The 27,359-nt window shown below is 39.4% G+C and overlaps 1 protein-coding gene across 1 annotated transcript; it reads right to left on the bottom strand.

Annotated features, from left to right (window-relative positions):
• Positions 1-283: 283 nt before the first annotated feature.
• On the bottom strand, positions 284-25,382 carry ace (angiotensin I converting enzyme (peptidyl-dipeptidase A) 1). The gene is given in 26 exon segments (XM_056771777.1): positions 284-743; positions 1,304-1,491; positions 1,577-1,699; positions 1,980-2,078; positions 2,162-2,306; positions 2,449-2,672; positions 2,864-3,036; positions 4,476-4,573; positions 5,176-5,367; positions 5,488-5,631; positions 6,284-6,371; positions 7,783-7,941; positions 8,015-8,151; positions 8,244-8,455; positions 8,634-8,756; positions 10,198-10,296; positions 10,380-10,398; positions 10,401-10,523; positions 10,599-10,822; positions 17,758-17,930; positions 17,999-18,096; positions 18,453-18,644; positions 18,726-18,869; positions 20,483-20,570; positions 20,649-20,816; positions 25,034-25,382. Coding segments are annotated over 26 exon segments (3,876 nt in total). The 5' UTR covers positions 25,274-25,382; the 3' UTR covers positions 284-540.
• Between the last annotated feature and the right edge of the window lie 1,977 nt (positions 25,383-27,359).

Genomic DNA, 27,359 nt, shown 5'->3' with positions numbered 1-27,359 from the left:
TACAGTGGACACACTGGACAAACTGTACTTGTCTCTTAATCCAGCATTGGCCTATTTTAAGTTTAGTTTAAGTGTCTATGATGACGTTCATGGGATGGTTCAGAGAGCTGGAAAACCTCAAGACTTCTTGTAATAAAACTACACCATGAGTGTTTTCGCCTCAGCAGAGAAAAATTAGAGCTTTTTTTATGGTGTGCTGTTATTAAACTGTTTTGTGAAAGCAGAAGGCCAGTGTTTTTGTGAAAAGTCAAACCAAGACAACAAGCCAAGCAAGATCGTCAGATCGTTTGTTTATATTCTAAAAAAATCCAGAGCAGTAAAATTAGTCATAAATGCAAAAAGTACAAATAATCGAAAACATTCAAAGTCTGTCAAACAGTTCAAAATTGTACAAATAAATTACAACAGTCACAATTCATTGCATAGTCAAACAAATTTGACCAGAAATAAATATACATTACATTAAAAAGAATTAGATTTTTTCTTTCAAAAGATGAGGACAATTTAATGACTCCAAGGTAATAATAAAACTTTTTTGTTTTACTTGAGCTCTATCTGGGACATGGATTTGTCCTGTAAGCGCCTGGATTTGCTGTATTTGTATGCCAAAAATATGATGGCAATGAGAAAGACGACGGACAGCACGAGGAGAATCCACTGACCGGCGGCAGCACCAGATTCACTTGCGCTTAAACCTAGAAAGTTCACTGGCTTTGGAGTCTCATCCTCCACTACGGTCACTGCTGATGACGAGACACGAAAAAAAAAAAAAAAGAGTCTGTTAGCGCTTGTGTAAATAAAAAGTAATATTTACAGGTAATTCTGCATTCAAGGACAAAATTGTCATAATAGCTTTCATGTGGCTCAGGTTTTAGAGCATTGCCAAGGTCATGGGTTCGATCCCAGGAAATTGCACATAGTTAGAAACAAAACTTATACAATGAAATGTGAGACGCCTTGGATTTAAGCGTCTGCCAAATGCGTAAATGAAAATGCTATAATAGTTAAATTCAATATAATAAAATCAATTATATTTCTAAAAAATCTGATCTTTAGTTGTACAGTGGTAATAACAAAAGTGGAATTAAAAACATTTGTAGCCATGATTACCAAATGAATGCAAACCTTCAATTTCAACCTTTTTATACATTTATAAAAGAGTTGGAATTGCTCTATTCATATTGGATTCAAGAATTAAGTCCAATGACTTCCACTAGACTGACTTTCTATTCACTGTGTATAATTTTTAATTAAACACCAAAAATGCACGCGAACAAATACATTTATTCACAAACGTATTTACATTTGTAGGGTGTCCAGTCGTATTCAGGCCATCCCAGGACTTCATTGTTCTTCTTATTCTCCGCCTCCAGCCACTCAATGAGCGGTTGGAAATACTCCATCAGAGGCTGGACAGACATCTTTGGCTGGCCGGTGATCAGAGTCATGGCTTCTGGCCAAGGCTTACTGGAGCCCAACTTCATCACATCACTGCGCGACAGATCAGAGACTTCAGACACTGCTCATTCATTACTCCGTGTGCATGTACAGAACAGAGAGAGAGAGAGTAACTGACCCCAGCAGTTTCCCGGCTTCTTTGGACTGGTAGATGTCACAGTTGTGGAGGGGACCTGACTGACCCGCTGCTTCACACAGAGCCTTGTGGAACTGGAACTGGATAACAAAGCTCACAAAGTACCTGATGCCAAATTAGATCAACAGCTGATCAATGTACAGTATCTTTAGAAATATCCCGGGATAAAACATTCTGAGGTTAAAATAACCTCATTAATGTCTGATAATGTCAAATACTAATGTAGATGTCAACCCTGTTAGACAGTTTGGTTTCGGGTGGGGGGTAGGTGGGACTTTGTTCTTCTTTGTCTCTACATTATTGAACAAACTCATACAAAATCTGCACCTTGCTTTCCTGAAAAATAAGACTGATATTCATTCATTCTGAGCTATATGTACTGTACCTGACATAAGGCACATTAGCTGGGATGTGGAACTTTGCGCCGGGATCAAAGTCTTCCTCAGTGCGAGAAACAGGTGGACACAATCCCTGGTACTTCATTCTGAAAGAGAAAATATGGTTCAAGTTTGAGAAAACACCAAACCGGTGCTTGTTTCTTTCAGAAAGCAGCAGAAGAATTGTTACCTGAGGTTCCACCACTCTTTGTTGTATTCTGCGCTGGAGATCCGGCCATCAAACACTTTCCACCTCCACTGGTCCATCAGGTAACCGAACGGCAGGAAAGCGATCTTATCCAGCGCGATGCTCATCAGAAAGTTAATGGTGCTCTCTACAGACGCAATGAAGACCAGTGAATGACCACAGGGCTTATACGTAGCATAATCATGTGTAATAACAATGTTATTAACAACCAGGTGTCTGAAGAATTCAGTTGAAACTGTAAGCGTAAGTGGATTTGGAGTTGGTGATACCTTTGTTGTCCTCCACCTTATCCAGCAGGCCAATGCTCTGAAGATGTTTGGGTGTGGACACTGACAGGGCCAGAACATCCCCGATGGCCTCGTGGAATCCAGGGTTGGCGCCGTCACGGAAGGAGATGGGTTGATCTTTATACTGCAGGAAGTATTGAACGTGTCCCATCTCGTGGTGGACGGTGATGAGGTCGTCCATGGTCACCACCGTGCACTGCTTAATCCTAGAAATGACAGGAGGATGGAAAGGTTCAAGGTGAGGTTGGCAAGATAACACGTGGGAAGGAAAAGGATGGAGGAGGTTATTGTTTCAGCGCAAATATCCTCTGTTTATGATATGGCCTGGAGACGGTTAATGACGTGATCTAAAACACAGCAAACTGGTGTGTGGGACAGTCTGATATTACACACACACCTGAAGTCTTTGCGGTTGTAGAAGTCCCAGGCGGAGGCGTGACACACCACCTCACGGCCGTCTGTTGGTTTCTCTAGCATTGACTTCTCCCAGAACTCAGGCGGCATGGGCAGAAGACCCAGAGAGGTGAAGAACTGGTCGGATTCATTGAACATGCGCAGAGGGGTCCAACCCTTGAATCATGAAACAACACATTACATAAAAAAACACCATTTTACACAAATTATACATATGCTACAGTATATAGAAATTTGAGGTATTGTCTTTCTGATTTAAATAAGTTGGCATAATATATTAAATGTATATATTATGTATATAGAAAACAATGCAAGAAGGTTTGTGTCTAGGTTAACACTGTTTCCATCATTTAACAACATTTTAGTTTTTGCATTACTTCAAAATCAGGAGACATCAGCCTTAAAATAAAAATTCTTCAGAGCTCAGTTTATCACTGTCTCTCATGTTTTGTCAAGTTCTGATCTTACAATGTCAACCATGTTATTATGATTTTTTATATTCCACAGAGTTGGGATGGGTCCTTTAAAAATGTGTTCCGGTACAGTGACAAAGAAAAATGTCATCAGTAACGTAACCCAAGTATCACAATATAAAAGTAATGCAGTCCGACTGCTTTTGGATTACTTAAGGGTCACATATGTAAAAAAACACAAAAGCAACAGGATTTCCTTTACACAGAAGCAAAGCAGCATTAGAGTAGTCTTGAGGTGGCTCGGAGAACAGTATACAGTAACAAAAATGGATATACAGTGAAAATAGAATCTTATTTGAGAGGGCTGCAAGATTATAATGAAGTCCTTATTGTTAATTATTCACTTTTACATATTTTATAGGATATGTAGATAAAACAATTGTTTTTCTGTTTTACACATTAGAAAACATTTAATTGTATATAGAAATCGGTTGCACAGCACAAAACACCAAACACTTCCACATTTTAAAACAATTAATTGAGTTTTAAAACAGTTGTAATCCTGATAGTAATCACATTTTTTACTAATTGTAATTGTAATCTGATTATTTTGTTTTTCATATAACCGAGTACAGTAACCAAATTTTTGTATCCTGATAACTGCAATCCTGTTATATGTAACCAGATACTCCCCAGCCCTGATATTACAGTAATAATCATTTTTAATAGACATTTTGTTTGGTCACAAGCCAGTGTGAAAGCTATTCAACATGGGGTTACCTTGCTGAAGATATAATATTTTAAGAGTTTACTTGCAAAACAACTCTATTTTTTTTTGTTGCAAAAATCATATCTTTTATTATGTTATTATATTTCTTTGTTTCAATGATTTCTTTACAGTAGTTGTATTTTTTGTTATTATTCCTTAATAATAATAAAAAACTGCAGTCTGATTGATACTACTCTAAATGCACAGTTATCTGTTTTTGCAAATTAACTCTTTGATTCAAAGTATTATATCAATATATAATGTAATTTTAACAATATATAGACACAATTTAGTGTATTAACTTTTAAACATTGTCAATATACTTAGCAAGTTATTATTCTTTTACGTTGTTCTTTAATATCTTGCAGCCAAACTAAGGATGATAAAAATGGTGTTTTTTATGTTGATCTTACTTGGGAAATCATTGCTGGTGTGGCATCTACTTGTGTAGCATCAGGGTACGGGATGACAAGGTCCATGATACCGGACCATGTTTGTGCCCACATGTTTCCTAAAGAAAAGCAGAACAGAGCAGGACGAATCGGTTTCATTTCACTGACCACTAAAGAAAACCATTGCGCTTGATTCCAGGCCATTTCATCTCCAGTCATGTTGAACCATCACAAACACACATTTCCAACACGTGCTTCACTGAACATACACATTTAGTCATGCCTGGTGATTTTGTAAGCACATTAAATTGATTCAAAAGATTATTTTGGAGTTGACACAAACAACAGCAGAATTTCAATGTCTTAGCAGATGAGAAGGAGAGAGAACCGCAATGTACGACCAAAACACTTTGGCAGACGCTTTTATCCAAAGTGACTTAAATTGCATTATCCTATACATTTATACATTGGTATGTGCAATCCCCTGGGATCGAACCCACAACCTTGCGCTGTTGACACAATGCTTTTACTACTGAGCTAACTCGAATCAAATTCTATTTTAGCATCCTGTGGTGTGTGGCCAAATAGAATCAATTTTTTTTTAGAATTGTTTTGGCGTGGCCACGTCCAATTAAATGAGTTTGTTAGCTGTAGATTCACATCTAAACATTCATTGAGGACAAACAAAATAAGTCACATGTAATATTGTTTAAATTCTTACCAAGAAGATGAGCTGGAATGGGTCCTTTAAGATTGATGTGGTCCGCTCCGTATTTTTTAAGTAGGGATCTTCGCACGTAGGCGTGAAGATTAAGGTAGAGCGGTTCTAGATCTTTCCACAAAGCTTCTAGATCCTCCTCAAAAGTGGGGGTCCCGTATATAGACTGCCAGGACTCCCCGTTATCTGTGTGACCTGAAACACATTCAAAGCTTAGTGAAAATGACTTTAAACACCCACAGAAATATGAAAGATCTGCCTCTTGTGTTGCATCAGATCTTCATACACAAAGTGCATTTATCCGGTGGCATTTACCATTGCTCTGTGCAGCAAAGTTGGCAAGCTCCACATATCTTTTGTAGCTGGAGCGGAGTTCTCTGCCCGAGGCGTTACGCCAGCCCTGCCAGGCAAACAGCAGCTCATCATAGTCCCTGGACTGTGCCATGATCTTATTCAGATCTGCCAAACACAAGACACATGCATGAAGACAAGCCAGTAAACATGAGCCATAGACTCTGTGAGACCTTTCATTCTTTACTCTACCGCTGTCAATCCAGCAAAGTTAGATACAACACAGAGAATCAATGAACAAACAAATACCAATTTTGTATACTTTTAACTTTCACACTGTACTGTGTGATCTTCCACACATACTTTAATATTGTCGCTGCTAATCGCGAACACCTTTATCTCCAAAACTACTGATTTTATGATTTTTTTAAAGGACCAGTCTGTGCATTTTAGCGGCATGTAGTGGTGAGGTTGCGAATAGAAGTTGCCTAGAAGCACTACGGTGGCTGACACAGAACTAAGATGTTGTCACATTTTCACTTCTTTGACGAAGGAGATAACGTATTTAGATGAACGCGTTCTGTAGAGCAGTTTGTCCGTTTGAACGCGTTAAATGATATCGAAGCATAAATGGTGTTGAATCAGTTTTGTCCAGTAGAAAAAGTGACAGTTTGCTTGACAAGCATCTAGTAAATTGTGCAGTGCAATGATCAGGCTTTTCTATTCACCCACATCCATCAACACCATACTACAGTATAAGATCAGCTCTTAAAACTAATTCAGATCATGTTGTCAAAGTGAATAATTCAAGTGAACTTACCTGGATCCAAAGGCAGGCAATTCGATTCACTTTTGCAAACTCTTGCTACACTGTACAGCGTCTCCATGGATGCCAGCAAATTGTTGTACTATGAACGTAGAACATATTTTAGGCTTTTTGTTTCCAGGTTCAAAACATTAAATATATGAAGCTGCAATATGTTACTGGTTTACAATAATTCGTCCGTTCAAAAAACGAATCGGCTGTCTTTGTCTTTTTTATCCTATATTATAATTTAAGTTTGTCAACGCATATTTATTTTATTTTAAATGTATAACACTTTTGAATTGTAACACTTTACAATAAGGTTGTATTTGTTAACATTAGTTAACACATGAACTATAACATTAACTAACAATTATAGTTTGTTAGGATTTATTTTTCTAGTCATTTTAGTTAATGCCAATAAAATTGTCCCAGTGCCTTAACTAATGTAAATAAAAAAAATGTATTAGTAAATGTAAAATGAACATAAAGTAAGATCAACAAATGCTGTAGAAGCATTGTTCATTAACAAATACAATATTCTGATGTCACTATAGTGTGTCATGTCTGGAAAAATGGGCCGTTGGATTGCCAAGGCTGTTCAAGGATTGATCACAATAGACTCTGGGCCACTTCCACTACCAAGTGCTAAGAATATGTTTACTAAAAAAAACTTAACTTTTGCAAACGGACAGCACTACAGCTCAGCATTGTTGAGAGCCTCTGTGATCATGCCTCAGTTAAGTGCAGACGTTTACTTAGTTTTTTGTATCATATTTTTGTATATAGCCTGAGCCATTCCCCTTTTTGGTTGTCGATGTATGATGTAGTGTTTGGATAAATTGCTGACCGCAATCCTATGTGTTTCTTGAGTGAAAACGTCATTGTTCCCAATGGACGCTACATGCACCGGATGTAACTGAGTGGATTTAGACAAAACGCTGAAGCGATCATGCATAGAGTCTATTAATCGAAACCAGAATTTGTGTTTACTCAATATATGCATGTACACTGTGCATATGAATTGTGTTTATAATCACGTTCACATGCATGTATATATTTAGGAAATATTTGCATTTATTAAACAATGACTGAAAAAGTTCTGGCATGAAACCGCGCATTTCAGAAACCCTCCTCCTTCCCCAGCTCCACCTGTATAGATGGGCTACAAGGTGATCATGTGCGCTATACAGGGCTTATGCATTCCTTATATGCACAAAGCAGCATGTTGTGGATGTATTGGCCGTAGCAAATACATTTATATGTCATGTACACTACCATGCTAAACCCTCCGAGAGTTGTCATGACAGAAATATTTGTATGTAAATATAAACTTTCATTGATTGTTATATTTCTTAAATATATGCATGTATGTCTATGTATTTATAAAAACAGAATAGATATGCACAATACACAAACATATATTATGTAAACACAAACCTTTATTCTTAATGTGCTTAATCATGATTAATCGCGATCTATCGTTGAACAGCCCTTGTTCTTGTTTTCCTCACCTCTTTAAGTTGTTCTTCAGGAAGAGCAGCTCTCTCAAGATCGACGAGTGAATTCAAGATTCTCCGCACGCTTTCATCCTGGAAGTCGCTGGTGTCAAACCTACGAGCCACCATCCCGTAGGAATTTGTGTGATTGGCCATCTCCAAGTTCTTCGTCAGCTAAAGCCAGAAGAAGAACGTTAGAGAGAAACACTGGGAGACACTGTAGATTACAGATCAGTTTGTTTCTCACCATCATCTCTTTGTTGGCTTCAGTGATGTCAGTGTTGTAAGTCCAGGAGGCCTCGGTGTAAGCGTTCCAAACCTTCTCCGCTGAGCTGTTGTATTCATCTAAAAACCGTTTCGCCTGAACTTCATCAGATATCATACCTTCAAAAGTATTCAAGGGGCATTGTGAGCAGGATGTAATGTATATTCTTTTAGTTTAAAAAGAGTTTGTAAACTCCTGCATATGGTCTTACCGATGTTCTCAGGATAGCCCTCTGGTACGGGCGGCACCCAATCAAAATCAGGCCAACCCAACGTCTCTCCAGTCTTCTCGTTCTGTTCTCGCAGCCAGGTAGTAACTGGCTCAAAATAGTTCATGAGAGAGCTGGCATCCATTTTGTTTGTTCCGACAGCCTCTTGTAGCACCTCCGTCCAGGGCTTTGAAGATCCAGTCATTAAGACTTTCCTTTCAAAGAGAGAGAAAAAATGTAAAAAATGCAAAACGGTTTGTGTTCATGCAATGAAAGTCAATGAGGTAAATAGATGACCAAAGTTCTTCTAAAAATATTTTGTGCAGAAGATAAGATTAGAGCATTTTAATGATGCAGTACTATTCAGACTCAGTGTTTATGTCCGACACTTACTCCAAAACAGCTCCGGCCTTTGTTGACCTGTAGATATCACACTTGTGCAGAGGTCCCGTGTGTCCGGCTTCCAGACACAATTTCTCATGGAACTGAAACTGAAGGATGAAACTCACAAAGTATCTGCAAGAGAAAGACATGAGGTCAAATTATCTTTGTTCATCCATCACATATGAGTAGGGATGGGAACCGAGAACCGGTTCTTCTTTAGAACTGGTGCCCAGTGAATCGATTCCTTGGAACCGTTAGCGTACCTGCTTAACAATTCCGCTTATCGGTTCCGCTTGTTGCAAATGTGTCATCATCATGACGTCACACACGCGCTGCGTTGTTTTGGTTAAGCAGCAAACATGTAATCGAGGCAAAAGCGATCTAAAGCGTGGTTATATTTCACTAGAAAAGACGCCAATGTGGTCATTTGCAATAACTGTAAAAGTTTAATTTCGACAAAGGGAGGAACTACCTCCAATATGCAGAAACATTTGGCCACACAGCACGCAATTCATTTGCAGGACTGTCGCGTGTTTGATACACTACTACTTAGCGACACAACAACAACAAGTGAGTCAAGCAGCAGCGGAGCTAACGAGACGTCATCTGCTATTAATGCCGAAGGCAACTTTTCTATTTAGTTCATGTGAGCGCCATTTCATCTCGTATCCTTCCTGAGAGGGCAAACATGACCATTTTTCTGCACACAAATTGTTAATTTGCCTAAGTTGATAGTTGTGGTCTTTACAGAAGACTTCTTTTTATTTTGCATGTCAGTTGAGTTGAATTTTGTTTCAGGTAGAATATTCCCAAAGGCACAAGCTCTTCCTTGACTGTTTAGTCTGTGTTTTTAGTTTTTATGGCACTTAAATGGCAGTTTTATTAGATTTTTTTTGTCTGGACCAATGATGAATGTGAAAAATTCTATAGGTCCCTGAACTTTACTTTGTAGCCTACTTTTAGGTTTGTTCTGAGGTTGCTACACATAATTTGTGTATACTCTGAGTATGTGCTGTTTTCTTATCTGATATTAAAGCGAGTTAATACAAACAAACAAATTTGTACTTATTCCCTCACACAATGAGAATCGATAAGAGAATTGATAAGGAATCGGATCGATAAGCAATATCGATAATGGAATCGGAATTGTTAAATTCTTATCAATTCCCATCCCTACATATGAGGTCTCTTTGATGTCACATTGGAAATCAAGTCTGATCTGGGTCTCAGATTTTTCTCCTAAGAATGAAGAAAAATCAAAAATGTCTCTGTTAAAGATTCAGAAGAGATGTCAACAATGTCTGAAACTGGCTCATATTTGTGATCAAAAGTCAAGACCTCAACACATTTCTTATCAAATATACTCAAATCCAGATGATTTTACCTCTACAATCTACATTCTTTTTAACACATCTGTACTCTTCTCATATATCAGAACAATTACAGTCTCAGTTGTTTCTGTTTCTTTACTTTTAGGAGAAATACCAGAGTCTACCTTGAAGTCACTGTGTGTGTCTGTCAGATGCATTAAATGACATATTAATAAGTATATCGACGGTTATGATTATATCACCTGATATATGGAGTGTTTCCAGGTATGTGGTATTTCGCTCCAGCATCAAAATTTTCTTCTGTACGTCTGACTGGAGGACAGATTCCTTGGTACTTTGTCCTTTTATGAAAACATATAAAGAAATGTTCTTTCATTTTTCGTTTTTCTACATTCATCCCCTAAAGTAATTGCTGACGGTTTACCTGAGATACCACCATTCTAATTATACCGCTCAGGTGGTGTGCGTCCACTAAAGACACCCCAGCGCCACTGATCAATGAGGTATCCGAACGGCAGGAAGGCAATCTTCTCCAAAGCCATCTTCAACAGGTAGTTGATGTCACTTTCTAAAATATATCAGTTGCATTAGTCATCAATATTTATCAGTTTGGTATAATTTACAGAATCGCTCTTCAACCTACCAGCATCATCAGTCACTTGGTCCAGAAGGCCAATGGTGTGGAGATGTTTCGGTGTGGATACGGACAGAGACAGAACATCTCCTATGGCCTCATGGAAGCCAGGATTAGCTCCTCCCCTGAAGCTAATTGGCCGGTCTTTATACTGGAGATAATATTCTACATGACCCATCTCATGATGGACTGTAGACAGCTGCTCCATGGTCACGGTGGTGCACTGTTTGATTCTGACAGTCAAAACACACATTTTACGTTATATATAATTGGTTGACACCCACGGCTCAACTAGTTGCGGAGTAAGATCTGTCGCACCGATACAAAATTTCTCGATAGCCGATTACTCGGAGTGATATCTGCCGACACCAATACCGATAGTTTGGTGGTTATATCAACTCGCATTAACTAAAATCTAAAGATTCACGAATATTTCTTCACTTTCTGACTGTTGTTAATAACATTCGGAATAACTAATACCAATGACATACAGTTTTTCTCGATTGTTAAAACACAATTTCTGAAACCTTGCTCCATTTTCTGAAGAAATTTAACACAAAACATCATCTTCAAGCACTATTTACAAAAGCTCTGACTCTTTGAATGAAACTTTCCTCTCACATTGTCCTCTCACATTGTTTCTTCTATCCATTCTCAGACTTTCTCCTTCCCACCTTCAACAACCTGTTTGGTCTCTGAACCGGCTTATATTGGTTTTGTCACATCATTTGAAACAGGTTACAGTTTTTGCCCATTGCTTACACACTAAAACCAAATGCTTTCACCAAAGCCTCAAAACCCTAACTTCTTGTAGCATAATTTAAACACAGTGTAACCATAGCTTAAACACATTGTCAACTTTATACTTTGTTTGCAATTCTGTAACACACTTACTCCTTTATGCAACACACTTGGTCCTGATTACTACACTCTATTTCATACATAAGACACTTTGTTCAAAAATGAAATCTCAGGGTGCCATTTGGAAAACACATATATCTAAAATACAAAACACATCGGGTAATTGCAACCACTCAAATACACACCTGAAGGCATTACTTGCAAAACTGAACACCAATCAGCCAGCTACAAAAAGCCCTCAGTTTAGCCATTTCAAGAACTTTTTACAGTTTTTTCCAACTGCTTACACACAAAATCTTTTCATGTCACATGATTTTTTAAACCTCTCACCCAAAGTGCAAAACTAAACACAAAATCTCCAAAACCACAAGCTATTTCTCAGCCTTTGACTCAGCGTTCATTGCATAAAACACTTTTTTCAAAACATTACACACAATTATTTACCTAAAACACAAAAATCTAACAGGAAGTGACTTGCTTTCCTTTTCCAAACACAACCAGTCAAAATGCTACACTTATTCACCAGGTCACACACACTCTCCTCACATGTGGAAACACTAATTGCTTAACTGATCACTATCCAATCACTGCTTTACTGTAGTATTGGCCTATAAATAGATCAAAGGTCAGATTACCTGTTTTGAACAATGTATGCCAACAATGGACAGAGAGCAAGAGGAGTAGGAGGAAGAGGAGGAAGAGGAAGAAGAGGACGAGGGCAAAGAAGAGAAGGAAGGAGAGCCATCTCTGATAAGATTAGGGGAACACTTGTTGATCTTGTGATCAACCACGGTTTGAGCATGAGATAGGCTGGAATGAGACTCCAGCCCAATTTGAGTCGATTTACAGTGGCATCAATAATTCAAACCTTCAGAAATGAGAACAGGTATGAAACTATCTAATGACTATTTTAGCTATACAGTAATGTACAGTAAATACCTATGACTTCATAGTATTGCAAAAACATTTGTAACTCTAAACCATCCATTTATTGCACTGCCTTGAATGAATGAGGTTGGTTATCATGCTGTACTACAGTTTGTACACAATGCTTGTCCCTGATCCAGATCAGGAGCATGCTAGATTTGTGGTTACATGGGACAATGTTAGTTTTCACCGTGCTGTTCTGGTCCAAAACTGGTTTACCACCCATCAGCAATTTGTAGTTTTGTACGTACCCCCAAATTCACCTTTTCTAAATCCCATAGAGGAATTCTTCTCAGCCAGGCGCTGGAAAGTCTATGATCGCCAACCCTATGCCCGCATGGCGCTTCTCCAGGCAATGGAGGACGCATGTGGGGACACAGAGTTTGCCTCTGTCCAAGGTTGGATACGCCATGCTAAGAGATACTTCCCTCGATGTTTGGCAAGAGAAAATGTTTCTAGTGATGTGGACAAAGTATTGTGGCCAGCCCCAGCCCGAAGAAGCGATGAAGCGTAGCTCAACAATGATGGCTGCACCTCCACCAATTTCTGGACTGCCCCCCGGGACCCCACACACACAATTCTGAAGAACATACTTTTGGTTTATATATGTCTTTGATTTTGTTGAATGCTACTGTAATAAACAGTAATGTTTGGCCTAATATATATGTTCTGTATCTAGATTGCATTTGTGTTTACAGTGTACTTGTTTCCCCTCAGCAGATAACTTTCACTGTAGAACATTGTATCGAAATGTAGAAATGAGCACATGAAAGACAAAAGAGCTTTAAATTTAGAACAACAGTGTTTACTTGGTATATCGAAACATTCACTTTTATGAAAGAAGTATTTGCCATTTGTTGCAAATGCTTCATCCTGACATGTGTTTATGGAATTTTGAATGCAGTGTTAAATTTTGAAGGAGATATGAGGCATTTTGCATTTTGTGTGTGCAGTTTTGGGAATTGTGTGTAGAGTTTTGAGAAAAGGTGACATAGTTTTGAAAACGTGTGTAAGCAGTTGGAAAAAACTGTAAGCAACGATGGAGGGAGAGGCAGAGGTAGAGGAGGAGGAGGAACATTTCTAGATGCTCTCCATAATATAGTTGTACAGAACAGACCAGATCGGCCCAGGTTTGTGGTGGTATGGGATAATGTCAGTTTCCATCGGTCTGCTCTGGTCCAGGCCTGGTTCACCAACCACAATCAATTTGAAGTGGTATACTTTCCCCGTTACTCGCCATTTTTAAACCCTATAGAGGAATTCTTTTCGGCTTGGAGATGGCGTGTATATGACCGCCAACCACATGCCGCATGCCTCTTCTGCAGGCAATGGAACGGGCCTGCTGCAACATTCAGGTGACATCAAAATCCATGAATGGTTTCGACATGCAAGGGGATATTTTCCCCGGTGCCTAGCACGAGAAGACATTGCTTGCGATGTCGAGATCCTTTGGCCAGACCCCAACAGACGGCGGGATTCATGAGCCCACGTATGCACAATTGCCATGATTTTCTGTGTTTACAGTGTAGTGTTTTTTCTATTTTTATTTTTTTGCTTTATCTGAATTCATGTTACTGCAATGTTCAATATTGAGTAGGCCTATTTCCTTTTTTGGTTGTTTGAAAATGTGCCTCCTGAAAATATGCCTTCTGAATAAACACTGAAAATCAAAGACCACAGTGTTTTATATAAACTAGACTAGTGTGTTCCCCCTGATCTGAAAGTGTATGTATATGATGCAAGTATGTGTCATTTTGTCATCAGAGTTACATTTTGACAAAGGAATGTTAGGTTTTGATAGTAGAGTTTCAATTTGACACAGATGTGAATGGTATATTTCCCAGTGTTGTGTCATGTTTACTTGTGTGTAGAGTTTTGGCAAAATGAGCGAAGTTTTGCAAAATGTGTTCAAGCAACGGGCAAAAACTGTAAATCAATTTTGAGTGGTTGTGTTCTATCAATGACATGTGTTCTCTATTTGTATTTGATTGTTGTCAATTGTGTTTACCAGTATGGATGACATGTGCATTAGAGTGCAGTGTTTTGAGAATGAGATTGAGTTAAGAGTTTAGAGTGAGATCTACATATTGTGTTATACCATGTGAAATGGTGTAAGGTATTGACAACAGACTGTACAATTAGTTAAATGAGTTCAGGCAACTGAGAACTTGGTTCACCCAATGGGTTTTAGTGTTTAAGCAATCGAGAAAAACATTTATATTGAACATCAAACTGCTGATGTTTCTTAACATTTTCTATATACAAAGCGCAATTTCATTGCATTTTCCTGTCCTCTTTTGATTGACAGGATATATCACAGATAGCTGATAGTGTTAAAAATTGCTTTTATCCAATATCGATTATTGGATCTTTCGATCTTGTACTATTAAGATTAATAAGAAAGTACTCTTTCAAGACGGTCATTGGATAATGGGAAGTCTCTGGGATGAAAGGAGGAGTGGGCTGGCCCAGACTCCGAGGGTCTGCGTGATGATTGGAGGGTCTGTCATCTCTTTTAATCCAATTTTATGTCATAAAACGCTTGTTTTTTGGGGTCGACAACTTATAAAAACGTATTTCTTGTTTTTTTTAGATTGTTTGCTATACACATTGTCACATATCAGCTTTTAGACATATTTTTTTTGTTATAAATCATAAATGACAAGGAGGCGGCAGCTTCTCGCAATGCAAAGAGACGGTTGGTGTGGGCGTGGGCGTGGTCTTCAGATGATGACGCGTATCACTCTGTGTCTCCATTTCCAACTCAGTCCCATCGTGGATTTTGCATGTGTAGTCGAAAGACAAACTGCTGCAACCTTCATCGTATATTTCACACAATTTCACACCACATTCATTGTTTCAGTTTAACATAATTCACACATTTCCTCCCGTTAAGTTAAATATATATATATATATATATATATTAGATCGTTTGTTCATTAATTCATATAGTCTGAACTAGCCAGCTAGCAAACTGCACACGATGGCAGACAGTGCTAATATTGTTGACCTGATTTTGGCAAAGCCATTAGAAAGTCTTCCTTACGAGGAGAAACATAGAATTAAACAGCAGGGCAGATCAACACCTAAGATTGATTTAGTGCAAAAGATAGGGAAAAGTAACAGGTCTTTTCAGCTCTCCTGGTATGACAAAGTTAGCTGGCTGACTGGAAGTGCTGTGAAAAAGAAAATGCCATGTCTCTTGATGAAACCATCTCATGGAAGTGTTCTTTGGTCAAAATTGGGGTTTGGAGATCTGTCAAACTTTGACAGGGCATATAAAAGGCATGAAAATAGCAATGAACATGTGAGTGCATGTTCAAGATTAAGTTGCATGGGCAGGATCAGGGTTGAGCATGCAATCAATGAAGGTGCAATGAAGGATGAAACTGTTAAACAAAACAGGGCCTTCCTAAACCGCCTATGATGTGACATCCTTGCTTGGCCGGCAGGAGCTGTCATTTAGGGGACATGATGAGAGTAGTGAATAATCCAACAAGGGGAATTACAGAGAGTTAACAGAAACATTAGCTAAATATGACTCTGTCCTGTCCACACAATTCGAGTCCTCAACTGTGTTTTCTGGTATGTCACACACTATTCAAAATGACTTGATCTCTGCTCTCTGGGTTTGCCACATTTTTCTCAAAATCCACAAAGAGGACGTCTTTTCTGGAGTCTGCAGGCTGCTCAAGGTTGCCCAGAAACGATCCTACTCGATGGAATTTCACATCACGGATAGTGAGCACTGTGGCAAACAATTATGATGGCCTCCTGCAGACATTTGATAACATCATTGCAGAAACGATAATGGACGATGATACACTGGATTGTGCCAAAGGCTTTGTGAGGAAACTGGAGGATTTTGAGTTTGTGTTCATGTTGTACACATATGAACAAATCTTCTCTGAGACTAATGTGGTCTTTGATATTGTCCAGCAGAGAGCGATGGATGTTCTTTACTGCAAGAAAAGAATTGAGTCTCTTCTTGCATTTGTCAAAGAGAAGAGGTCAGAGGGGGATTTCCAAGCTATTTATGCCAAAGCAGCAGATCTCACATCAGACCCAAGAGATGAGCCCATGAGAAAGCGCCGTCTGACCCAATTGTAGGATCCCCAAGAGCGCTACAGAAATCTGTACATGGCCATCCTTGATAACATCTTGGAGCAGATTCGTCGACGTTTTTCAAATTTGGAAAGTATGCTTTTCTTAGAATTAGTCAATCCAGGGAAATTTGATGACATGAGACAAGTATTTCCAGAGGAGGCCTTCCAAAGTGTCCTGAAAAGTTATGGCCATCACTTTGATTCAGGGAGACTGAGGTCTGAACTTCAAGTCCTGTATTCAGATCAGGACTTGCAGAGTAACAGGGGAAAGCTGTGTGATTACTTGGTGTTCCTTAAAGACATGGAGTTGGACAGTGCAATGCCTCAGCTTTACAAACTGTTCTCATTAGTGGCAACAATTGGAGCTACATCTGCAGGTGTAGAAAGGAGCTTCTCCTGTTTAAAGCGGCTCAAGTCCTACACCCTGTAACACAATGGGCCAAGGCCGTTTAAGCAGCCTAGCTCTGCTGGCCATTGAGAGGACACTGGTCAAGTCACTGGAAAAGACGCCTTGTTGGTACGACAGGGTTACAGAGCATTTTCTTGAAAAGGAACATAGGGCAGAATTTACATATAAATAAATGGACAATTTTATGATTTAGGCCGAAAATGAGCTTCCCCTCTTTAAAAGATCAGCAGCCGTCACTGGTCTGATAGCACCGCCTGTCTTCCACTACGTAAGCAAAACTGCGAACGTTGAGTGTGTGAAGTGTCCACAGTTCGACACTTCATAGTTTCAGTCGAAAAAGTGCATCATCCGGGTACCTTCAGTGCACCTCTTTTTTGAGGAAATTCAATGTGTCACACTATCTATACTACAAAATGGCGTAGAATAGTGCATAAGTGTGCAATTTGGGATGCAGCTTTTCTTAATTTGCGTTCTGTAGATGAACGAAGGTCATAGGTTGGTCTTACAATTCAAGTACACTTAAAAGTATACTTTCATAAACAAAAAGGTGGGCCATTTTAGTCCCAAGTTGTACTGAAATAGAACATTTACAAGTGCACTACTAGTAGTACTAAATTTATATTAGTATACTTACTACGTAACATAAGGTATACTACATAGCCTACTGTTTTATATACAGTACTTGACCTTTTGCTTAAGCATACTTAAGGAAATGAACTTGAAGTACACTAATTATTTTTCTAAAGCATGACACAGTAATGTAAAGGTTATACACTAGCGGCACAAAATAGAATAGCAATCGTATGTTTGGCGTAAAAACACAGAAACATGTCTGTTTAGAGTGGGACTGCATGAGACATGATACCTGAAGTCCTTCCGGTTGTAGAAGTCCCAGGCAGATGCATGACAGACCACCTCTCTCCCATCGCTCGGTTTCTCTAGCATGGACTTGTCCCAGAACTCGTCCGGCATAGCAATCAATCCCAGAGAGGTGAAGAACTCTTCGGCCACCCGAAACATATGAGTGGCATTATAACCCTACGGGCGAAAAAATACTTTATCACTTCTGGAATACATTTTTTGAATCCAGAGTTACCTGAGCTCACCTGAGCCACCATGGTGTCAGTCACATCTACATTGTTCTTGTCAGGAAAAGGGATCATCATGTTATAGATGTTGTTCCAAGTCTGTGACCACATGTTCCCTAAAACCAAACACATCAGCATCTTCAGGACCATTGAATAATAAGCATCAGAAATTAAAAAAAGACCGACCGTCTGACGGTAATATCACATTTAGAAGTAACATGATCTGGACCATCAGTTACAAAAGTTTTCCATCAGTGCATTTGGACACAAATTTGTATTAACAGGATACTGTATTTATACAAAGACTTCTACTAGTTCTGCTGTGTTTGCAGAATGAAAAGGAATGCAGACCATTTGTAAATGGATCGATTCAAAATGTTTGTCTGTATGAATAAGGTCATTTTTTGAGTAATGAAAACCAGTTGCTGCAAGCGTGAGAAACGTCGAGTTTTCAGAATGTAATGTTCATTACCCAGGAGGTGGGCTGGGATCGGACCCTTGAGGTTGATGTACTCGGGGCCGTAGAAATCATAGAGTTTGCGGCGGACGAAGGCGTGCAGGTTCTGGTAAAGAGGTTGAAGCTGTATAAACAGGTTCTCGAGGTCTTGCTCGAAGGTCGGTGATTCGTACCAAGAACGCCAGTACGCGCCCGTGTCTGGAAAGCCTGAGGAAACAGATCCGAAGAGGGTGAGGTCAAACTTTACATTTTCCTCTCTTTATTCATGCGAAAGAATGATGTGCTCACCATCCATCCTGGACGCTTTGTTGCTGAGCTCTACAAACTCAGGGTAGAGAGATCGGAGACGATCTCCAGATTCGTTGTGCCAACCCTCCCAGGCATACAGAAGTCTCTTATAGCTTCTGGAGTTAGCCATGATTTCTGTGAGCTCTGAGACAACACATCAACAACTGTTTAAACCAACTCCTCACTAACAGCTTTCAGTTGTGAGGTATATTTAGCCTTGGAAATGACTCCAAAACCCCAGATAAACAGATGCTGTGTGTTTTACAACTGTTGACCGGCTGTGTTCCAACGTAGATGCAGAGAGAGATTTTGTGCTGTATGTTTATGTTTGCGGAACAGCACACACCCATTTCAGGGGTAAACAAGTTGAAATGATAAAACCATGCAATGAAGAAACAAATGTGTGCTATAAACAAGCAGTGCACAGATTCTTTTGATAATGACTTCTTGTTTTATGTTACTCGGATGATGGTGCACACTTTGATGCGTTTTCCTAGACAGGGCTTAAACCTAGTCCCAGACTATCTGAAATGTTAGAGGTGTCTCAATCAGAGACTAATTCAACTGACATGTCTTTAAATATATCAGTGTGATTGTTTTGTCTCAAGATCCCCACCAGTCATGCTTTTTTGTAAATATTTTTTAAAACGACTTCAATATCCTAATTTAAACCAAAGCCTAGTCCTGTTTTAACTAATCCCAGTCCGAGAAACCGCCCCTTTAAAGTTTAGTTTGAGCTAAACATTACAAACGCAATGTTCCAGACACATGACACACCTAACTGTGAATGTAAATAAAAGTGGTCTTTGGTTACATTATAATATGAACTCTTATATGAACTTATATACTTCCAAATTGGCCTTTCAAGTCATTTCCACTTAATATTTTACATTTTAAAATGTCTTGACATTAATTAAACTCATCAAAATAAATTTAATGATTTTGACTTATAAGTAACAACAAATCACCACGGTTCAAATAAGTAAAATAGTAACCTGAAATAATTTACTGCCTCAAACATTTAAGGCAGTTTTTCTAAAATTTACATTTATATTCTGAAAAACAGTGGCGTGCACAGGGGGGATGCCGGGGGCTCAAGCACCTCAAGCATCTTTTGTGTCAAAATGTGAATGTGCCCTTTGGGTCATAATTAAAATATTTATATTCATTTAAAAAATAATTTTAGAATCTTTTAACCATTGCAAAATAAAAATTAATACAAAATAAAAGTTTATGATCAAACTTGAAACATACGGCTTCTTCAAGGTAACAAGGACTTTTGTTGATTTAAATAACATAAACAGTGTGTCATTATTCTCATATTTTGGTAAGTTGATGAATCAATTCGAGGTGGAAAATATTGACCTTTTAATGAAATGTTAATTTCTGAAACTTAAATTATAAAAAATCTGTAATGATTAAAACCTGGATATCACAACCTGTGTTTTATTGCGGGTTCAAATACATTTTGTATCACATTCAAAATCATCTGTGAACCTGATCCTCTTTTTTAGGCTACACATCGTCTGTCCCTCTTAATGATTCATGTAACGGCTGCAAGAGAAGAACACAAGTCATGTGTTTTTTGAGCACAGCTGAGAGAAAATAAGATGTTTGTGAACCCCGAGAGAGCTGGTATTTCCTGCAGGAAACACACATCTAGTCTATTTGATTCAATCTTGATGTAAAATGAATTCCTTTCTGCTGTTATGACCCTTTCAAACACATATCAACACAGCGTTGGGAGTGTTTCTCACCAGGCTCCAAAGACCAGCATTCCTTCGTGCTGTGGCACACCTTCGCTGTCGAGTAGATGCTGTCCATCTGGCTCAGAAGGGTGTTGTACTGAGAAAACAAAGATTACAACACATTTGTCATCTGGAGCTCTTTCCTCCGCTGACTCAATAGGGTTTAAGAACTCACTTTCTCTCTCTCTGCGGTTGGGAGGTTGGCTGGTCCCAGAACTTTTATCTTGCTGAGGATTTTTTGCACTTCAGGATTTAGCGTCTCAATGAAAGAATCAGAGAATGTGTCCTTTGCTTTCTGACCCCATGCTTCTGTGAATTCCTGCTCTTCCAAAGATGCGATCACCTAGAAAGAGCAGAGAAGAACATCTTTTACGTACTGAGCTTGTGCTGAGGTTACATGAAACAATCGCCTTGTTTTATTGAACGGTCCTGTCTGTGTTTGTGTATTTGTTACAGATTTACAAAAAGATGATACATAGGGATGTTGATTAAGAGAAGATTCACATTTAAAACAAGAAAACAGAGAGTTAAAAGAGTACTATAAAGCGAGTCTTTGAATGTAAATCAATAGTCATTTTTTTTGTAAAATGTTAATATTGTTTTGCAATGTTGCTTGTGGGAACTGGGACCATTCTGATAATGTTCCGAAAGGTTATCAAGCTGTTCTTACAGTAACATGTTAAAAAGACTTTCATTAACATTGCGTCATCGAGAGATGTTCTTAAAACGTTTTATATATGTTATTCTTACATTGTTAGCGGAAAGCTTAAAACGTTCAGAAATAATGTTTTCAAAACATGATGGGAATGTTAGAACAATGTTTTTAGAACCGATTTTTGATAGCTGGGGATAGAAATATGGGTTTCTGCTTTACCATGCTCATATTTATACCTTACATGCCAGAATGTACAAATGTTCTCTAAAAGTTTTCTCAAAGTTATCAAATATGATCTTGCAGTGACGTAAAAAGAGCATTTCATCAACATTACGTCAATGCTAAATGTTCTTAGAACACTATAAAAACATTATTCTTACTTTGTTAGTGGAACATTCAGAAATAATGTTTTCAGAATGTAATGGGAATGTTAGCAAGATTTTCATTGAATGTATTTTTGCTAGCTGGGAATGAAAAATGGCATCTGTGTTAGCATGCTCATATTTATACCTTTAATGCCTAAATTGGCATGATTAACCTTTAACTGCATTTAATGAACTGGCTACAATTTAGAAATTGAACCAAAGTTGGGTGGGAATGTTTCTAGAAGTTTGAAGGTGTCCTGCTGGGACCCCTTTGACCCCAGCATCCCTCGTCTGTTATGATAAACGCAGGAGCTCTGTCATTAGTTCTGAGGTGATGCATCTGTTGACCTGAGCTCATCTTTCAGTTTCCACCGTCACAGATTAACATGCTGTTGACGTTTATTTCTCTGACATCTGCAGCCTTCGCTCTCATACACAAACAGCAAAGACGCTTTTTAACTCTTCTTCCAGGGTCCCGTTCGGACAGTCATGATTACGCAAGAATGTGAAGATGATATGAGTGTTTTGTTACAGGGCACAAGATTCAAGGCCCAAGGACCAGCTTGAAAAATAAACGCATAACCTAATGGGGCATAGTGTTTTACAGTCCATTTTTAAAACTATTTCTTTTCCGATATAGTTCTTCTAAGAAACGACCACTAGAGGCTTTACCTTTGACACCTTTAAGGGCTGATGGGCTGATAAGCCCAAATTATTACTTCATCATTTAATTTGAGACTGCAAAATATAATGTATTTTTGCACTTTTACAGACATTCGTTGTGCGATAGAATCTTTCAGAAACTGAGCTTTCTCAAATAAAAAGGCACCTGTTTCGTTGAAGCATTTCTCCTGGATGTCTGTATGAGTGTTCTGAGGAGGGAGACCGTTAACTCCCCAACACATTCTCCAAGATGTTTGATGGGGTGGAATGTGAATGTTCAGAAAAGATCCTTCCAAGTTTTTACTCAGTTTTTACTTTTTTAGAAGGAAATTAAAAGAGCGTTTGATGGGTGATTGATCAGACGCTCTGACATGCATTACAATAAAATTATGGGCTACAAGTGACCACAGATAGGAGCTGAAAAGAGAGCTGAGATCGGAGTGACACCAGAGTCTGTTTACGGAAGATTTGCCAATCGGGGCCATGTTTGCAATGCCTCTTGGCAGTTAATAGCAAGTCTACAGTCCTGTCAGGATTGGTGAAGGCGGACCCAGGCACAGGCAGTGGATCCATCCATCCATCCATTTTCTACCGCTTATCCGAACTACCTCGGGTCACGGGGAGCCTGCGACAGGCAGTGGATAGCAGACTCGATTTATTTAAATAAAAAAACCAGCGATGGGGGAACTCGACAACAGAAATATAATCAACATCAAATAAACAAGAAAACATGAACAAGAAAACAGTTTCAGGAACTTGGCAACAGGAACAAAGATACAGGTTGAATACAAGAACGAACCAACACAGGACAGCAAACACAAGGACATTAAATAGAAGAACTTACAAGGGATCATTACAATAGGCAGGTGTGGGGAATGAAGCACAGATGAGAAGCTAGACGAGGAAACATGGGGGGCGGAGCAAGACGTGACAGGAGATCACATGGCACATCACAACAAACGATGGCCATGTGCTTCCTCTAACTACTAACAATATTTCTCCCAAATTTCAAATCAAAATATTGTTTCTACTTGCATTTATTTTCAGAAAATTAAAACTGGAAAAAGGTGAAAATAACATAAAATATGCTCCGCTTTTTACAGACCTCAAATATTGCAAAGAAAAAAGTTCAGATTCACTTTTAAACTATACAACAGTCATATCTGTGCATGTATTTAGGATTTCCAAAATATTTCAGTTTAAAAATGGATGGCAACATAAATCTGAAACATGAGGTCATCAATTCTCCTTAAGTCTCATGACACAGACATTCTGTTGTGCAACATACTCGTTTAATGTTTTTTTTTTAAAGATTAAAGTTTCTACCGACAACTCCCACTTGACACGTACTCACAAAAATGTATATCACCAATATAATCATTCCAGCGTGACAATTACTCTTAATCTACCTGTATAAACATTCTCGACAATCTAAAGTTAAAGCATTTAAACCCCTTTGCACTCATCCTTGCAAACCATCAAGTATAAGAACAGGCACACATCTTCTACACAAGGTGACCTCTCCGGACATCATGATCCATGCCCTGCGAAGGGATCATCCAGCACAATCTGCTGGATTGTGTTGCTCTAACACAAAGCCGCTCTCTCATCATACGCCGTCAGGGTGAGTCCTGGCCTCACGCCCACCACCTCCAAAAGAGACGCCCGTAACGCTTTGATCAACCCGTTTGATGTGTCTGAAATAATAGACATCACCGCAGGCATCGCTCGGGTTCTGTCCGACTCGCCGCCGCTCTTTTCAGCCTTTTTGTGAGGTTTGGTTCAGATGTTGTGCGGCGAATTTGAATGGTTAAGTGGTGCCAGGACCCATTCTCTAAGCTGTGAGAGTGTTGAGACAGCTGTGAGAGAATGTTGAGACAGCTGGGACTCTGTTGTGCAGAACTTATCGAAGTGAACATGGATTCACCACGCTGGGATGGTGTGAGCTGTTTCAACACAATCAAATGACAATTCATAACTATTTTTTAAACTGTACATGAATTTGCGTGTCTGAGTGTGATCTGCTGTCGCATCAGTGACAGGTTTAGGGGCGGGGCTTCATTGCGCTTTTTTATGTTTCACTTCATACAAATTAAGACGAATAGCCAGAGTGTATATTAGGTACAAATTGTGAGTTAGAATGTTCTTCAAAAAAAATGCATTTATTCAGCCTCACCCTGTTTCAAACCTGTATACGTTTCTTTCTTCTAGAAAGAACCATCTCTTTCTTACCTTGTCATAATCTCAAGAAACTTTTTTGCTACAAAGAACTTTTTGTAAAGCAGAAAGGTTCCTCGGATGTTAATGGTTTCTTTATGAGTGTGAATAAATAATGACAGAATTTTTATTTATAGGTGAACTTTTCCTTTGAAAATCACACGTGAGATCTCTTTAAAATCTCAATTGTTTCTCTAAAGTCAGCAATGAGATGAAATACAAAAGGCCACGGATAACCTCAAACACTTCTGGATGTTTTGTCTCTTGAACTTTTCCTCCGTGTCACACGCACACATGACCACACATGTAATGATTAGTCATGATGGTTAAGATAACGGTTACTCTTTGCAGAATGTTATTACTGTAAGCAATCACATGATTGTCTCTCTCCTTCGACTTTAATTGAGAACTATAAAATCATCATAATAAAACTTAAAAAAAGTGAGTGCTGTTAAATGATTCTTAAGAGAAGCTCATGTGTAACAGCTTACATTCATCACAACCGAAGTTATTTGCATGAATTTTACTACACAAGCTGTGTGTGATCGCGACTCACCGCTGCACAACCAAACACTGTGCCTTGCGTTTGTGTCCTCAAACCTGAAATCAAACTATATTCCTATTGTACAGCCGGTGCGTGGAAAAGAAAAGCACATGTACCTGCTGCTTGGAATTGTGCTCAGTCAGGTTAGTGTTGTAGTTCCAGCTGGCTTCTGAGCTGAAGTAGAAGACTTCCTCTGCCGTTGAGTTGTAATCTTCTACAAACCTCTGAGCCTCGACAACTGTCTGAGAGTAATCTCCTGGAATCCACTCAGGTCTGAGAGCTGCGCTGGCGCTGATGAGAGTCAGCAGGACCGCTGCCCGCTGCATGACGGAGCACAGCTGAGGTCTGAGGAACATCAGAAGAAATGAATGACACCCTGATCAGTGCTGGATGCTCCTGTCCAGCGGTTCCCCCTCTCTCTTAGCTCTCTCTCTGAGCTCTATCTCTCTCTCTCTCTCTCTCTCTCTCTCTCTCTCTGTGCTCTCTCTCTCTCTCTCTCTGAGCTCTCTCTGAGCTCTATCTCTCTCTCTCTCTCTCTCTGAGCTCTCTCTGAGCTCTATCTCTCTCTCTCTCTCTCTCTCTCTCTCTCTCTCTCTCTCTATCTCTCTCTCTCTGAGCTCTCTCTCTCTGAGCTCTCTCTCTTTCTCTCTCTCTCTCTCTCTCTCTCTTTGTGCTCTCTCTCTGTTGCTCTCTCTCTGAGCGCGCTCTCTCTCTCTCTCTCTCTCTCTCTCTCTCTCTTTGTGCTCTCTCTCTGTGTTCTCTCTCTCTCTCTCTCTCTCTCTCTCTCTCTCTCTTTGTGCTCTCTCTCTGTGTTCTCTCTCTCTCTCTCTCTGAGCGCTCTCTCTCTCTCTCTCTCTCTCTCTCTCTCTCTCTCTGAGCGTTCTCTCTCTCTCTCTCTCTCCCTGAGCTCTCTCTCTCTCTCTCTCTCTGTGTTCTCTCTCTCTCTCTCTCTCTGAGCGCTCTCTCTCTCTCTCTCTCTCTCTCTCTCTCTCTCTCTCTATCTGTGCTCTCTCTCTCTCTCTCTCTCTCTCTCTCTCTCTGAGCTCTCTCTCTCTCTCTCTCTCTCTCTCTCTCTCTCTGTGTTCTCTCTCTCTCTCTCTCTCTCTCTGAGCGCTCTCTCTCTCACTCATTCTCACTCTCTGTGCTCTCTTTCTCTCTCTCTCTCTCTCTCTCTCTCTGAGCACTCTCTCTCTCTTTCTCTCTCTCTCTCTCTCTCTGAGCTCTCTCTCTTTCTCCTCCCTCTGTTAATCAACCGAAGATCCCACACAATCACACACGGCTCCTTTAAAGTGATAGAGAACCCAACCCACATGCACTCATTTTCCTGAAACACACACACACACTCCTGAAACACACACGTTCCTAAACCATACACACACTCCTAGAACAAACACACAAATACACACACTCCTGAAACACACACGTTCCTAAACCATACACACACACACTCCTAAAACAAACACACAAATACACACTCCTGAAACAAACTTTTGAAAAATACACTTTCCTGAACCATACACACACTCCTAAAACAATTTCACACACACTCCTGAAACACACACTTTCCTGAACCCTACACACACTCCTAAAACAAAAACACACTCCTGAAACACACACTTTCCTAAACCCTACACACACTCCTAAAACAAACACACACTCCTGAAACACACAGTTTCCTTAACCCTACACACACTCCTAAAACAAACACACACTCCTGAAACACACACTTTCCTAAACCCTACACACACTCCTAAAACAAACACACACTCCTGAAACACACACTTTCCTAAACCCTACACATCCTCCTAAAACAAACACACACTCCTGAAACACACACTTTCCTAAACCCTACACACACTCCTAAAACAAACACACACTCCTGAAACACACACTTTCCTAAACCCTACACATCCTCCTAAAACAAACACACACTCCTGAAACACACACTTTCCTAAACCCTACACACACTCCTAAAACAAACACACACTCCTGCACTTTCCTGAAACACACACTCTCTGCTGTATCAAATGAACACACACACATGCACTCCAAAACCATACAAACACACACCTGAAAACACACACTCTATTCTGAAACAAGACACACAATTCTAGTCGTTCTAGTAACAATTCTTGTAACAAAAAGTCACAACAGAGACCTCAATAAAATGTGTCTTAAATTCATCCAAGAATTGTCTAGCTCTGACTTCCTACCGTACTCTCAACAATCGTCATATTTGTTGTTGCAGCATTTTACATTTATGTGCAGGTACATGACAGGTACTGTTAGACAAACACAGTGAATACAGGCAATGCATTTGATCAGTTCATGTTCTCTGTAAATCACAAGCTCGACCTTCATGTGGCTACAGGAGCATCATGTCCCATCAGTTCATCTACGGGAACAGTTCAAGAGCTTTGTCTTCAGATACAGTACATTCAC

The sequence above is a fragment of the Triplophysa dalaica genome, chromosome 17 (genome assembly GCF_015846415.1).
Source record: "Triplophysa dalaica isolate WHDGS20190420 chromosome 17, ASM1584641v1, whole genome shotgun sequence".
NCBI lineage: Eukaryota > Metazoa > Chordata > Actinopteri > Cypriniformes > Nemacheilidae > Triplophysa > Triplophysa dalaica.
This window is presented reverse-complemented; position numbering and strand designations above follow the sequence as displayed.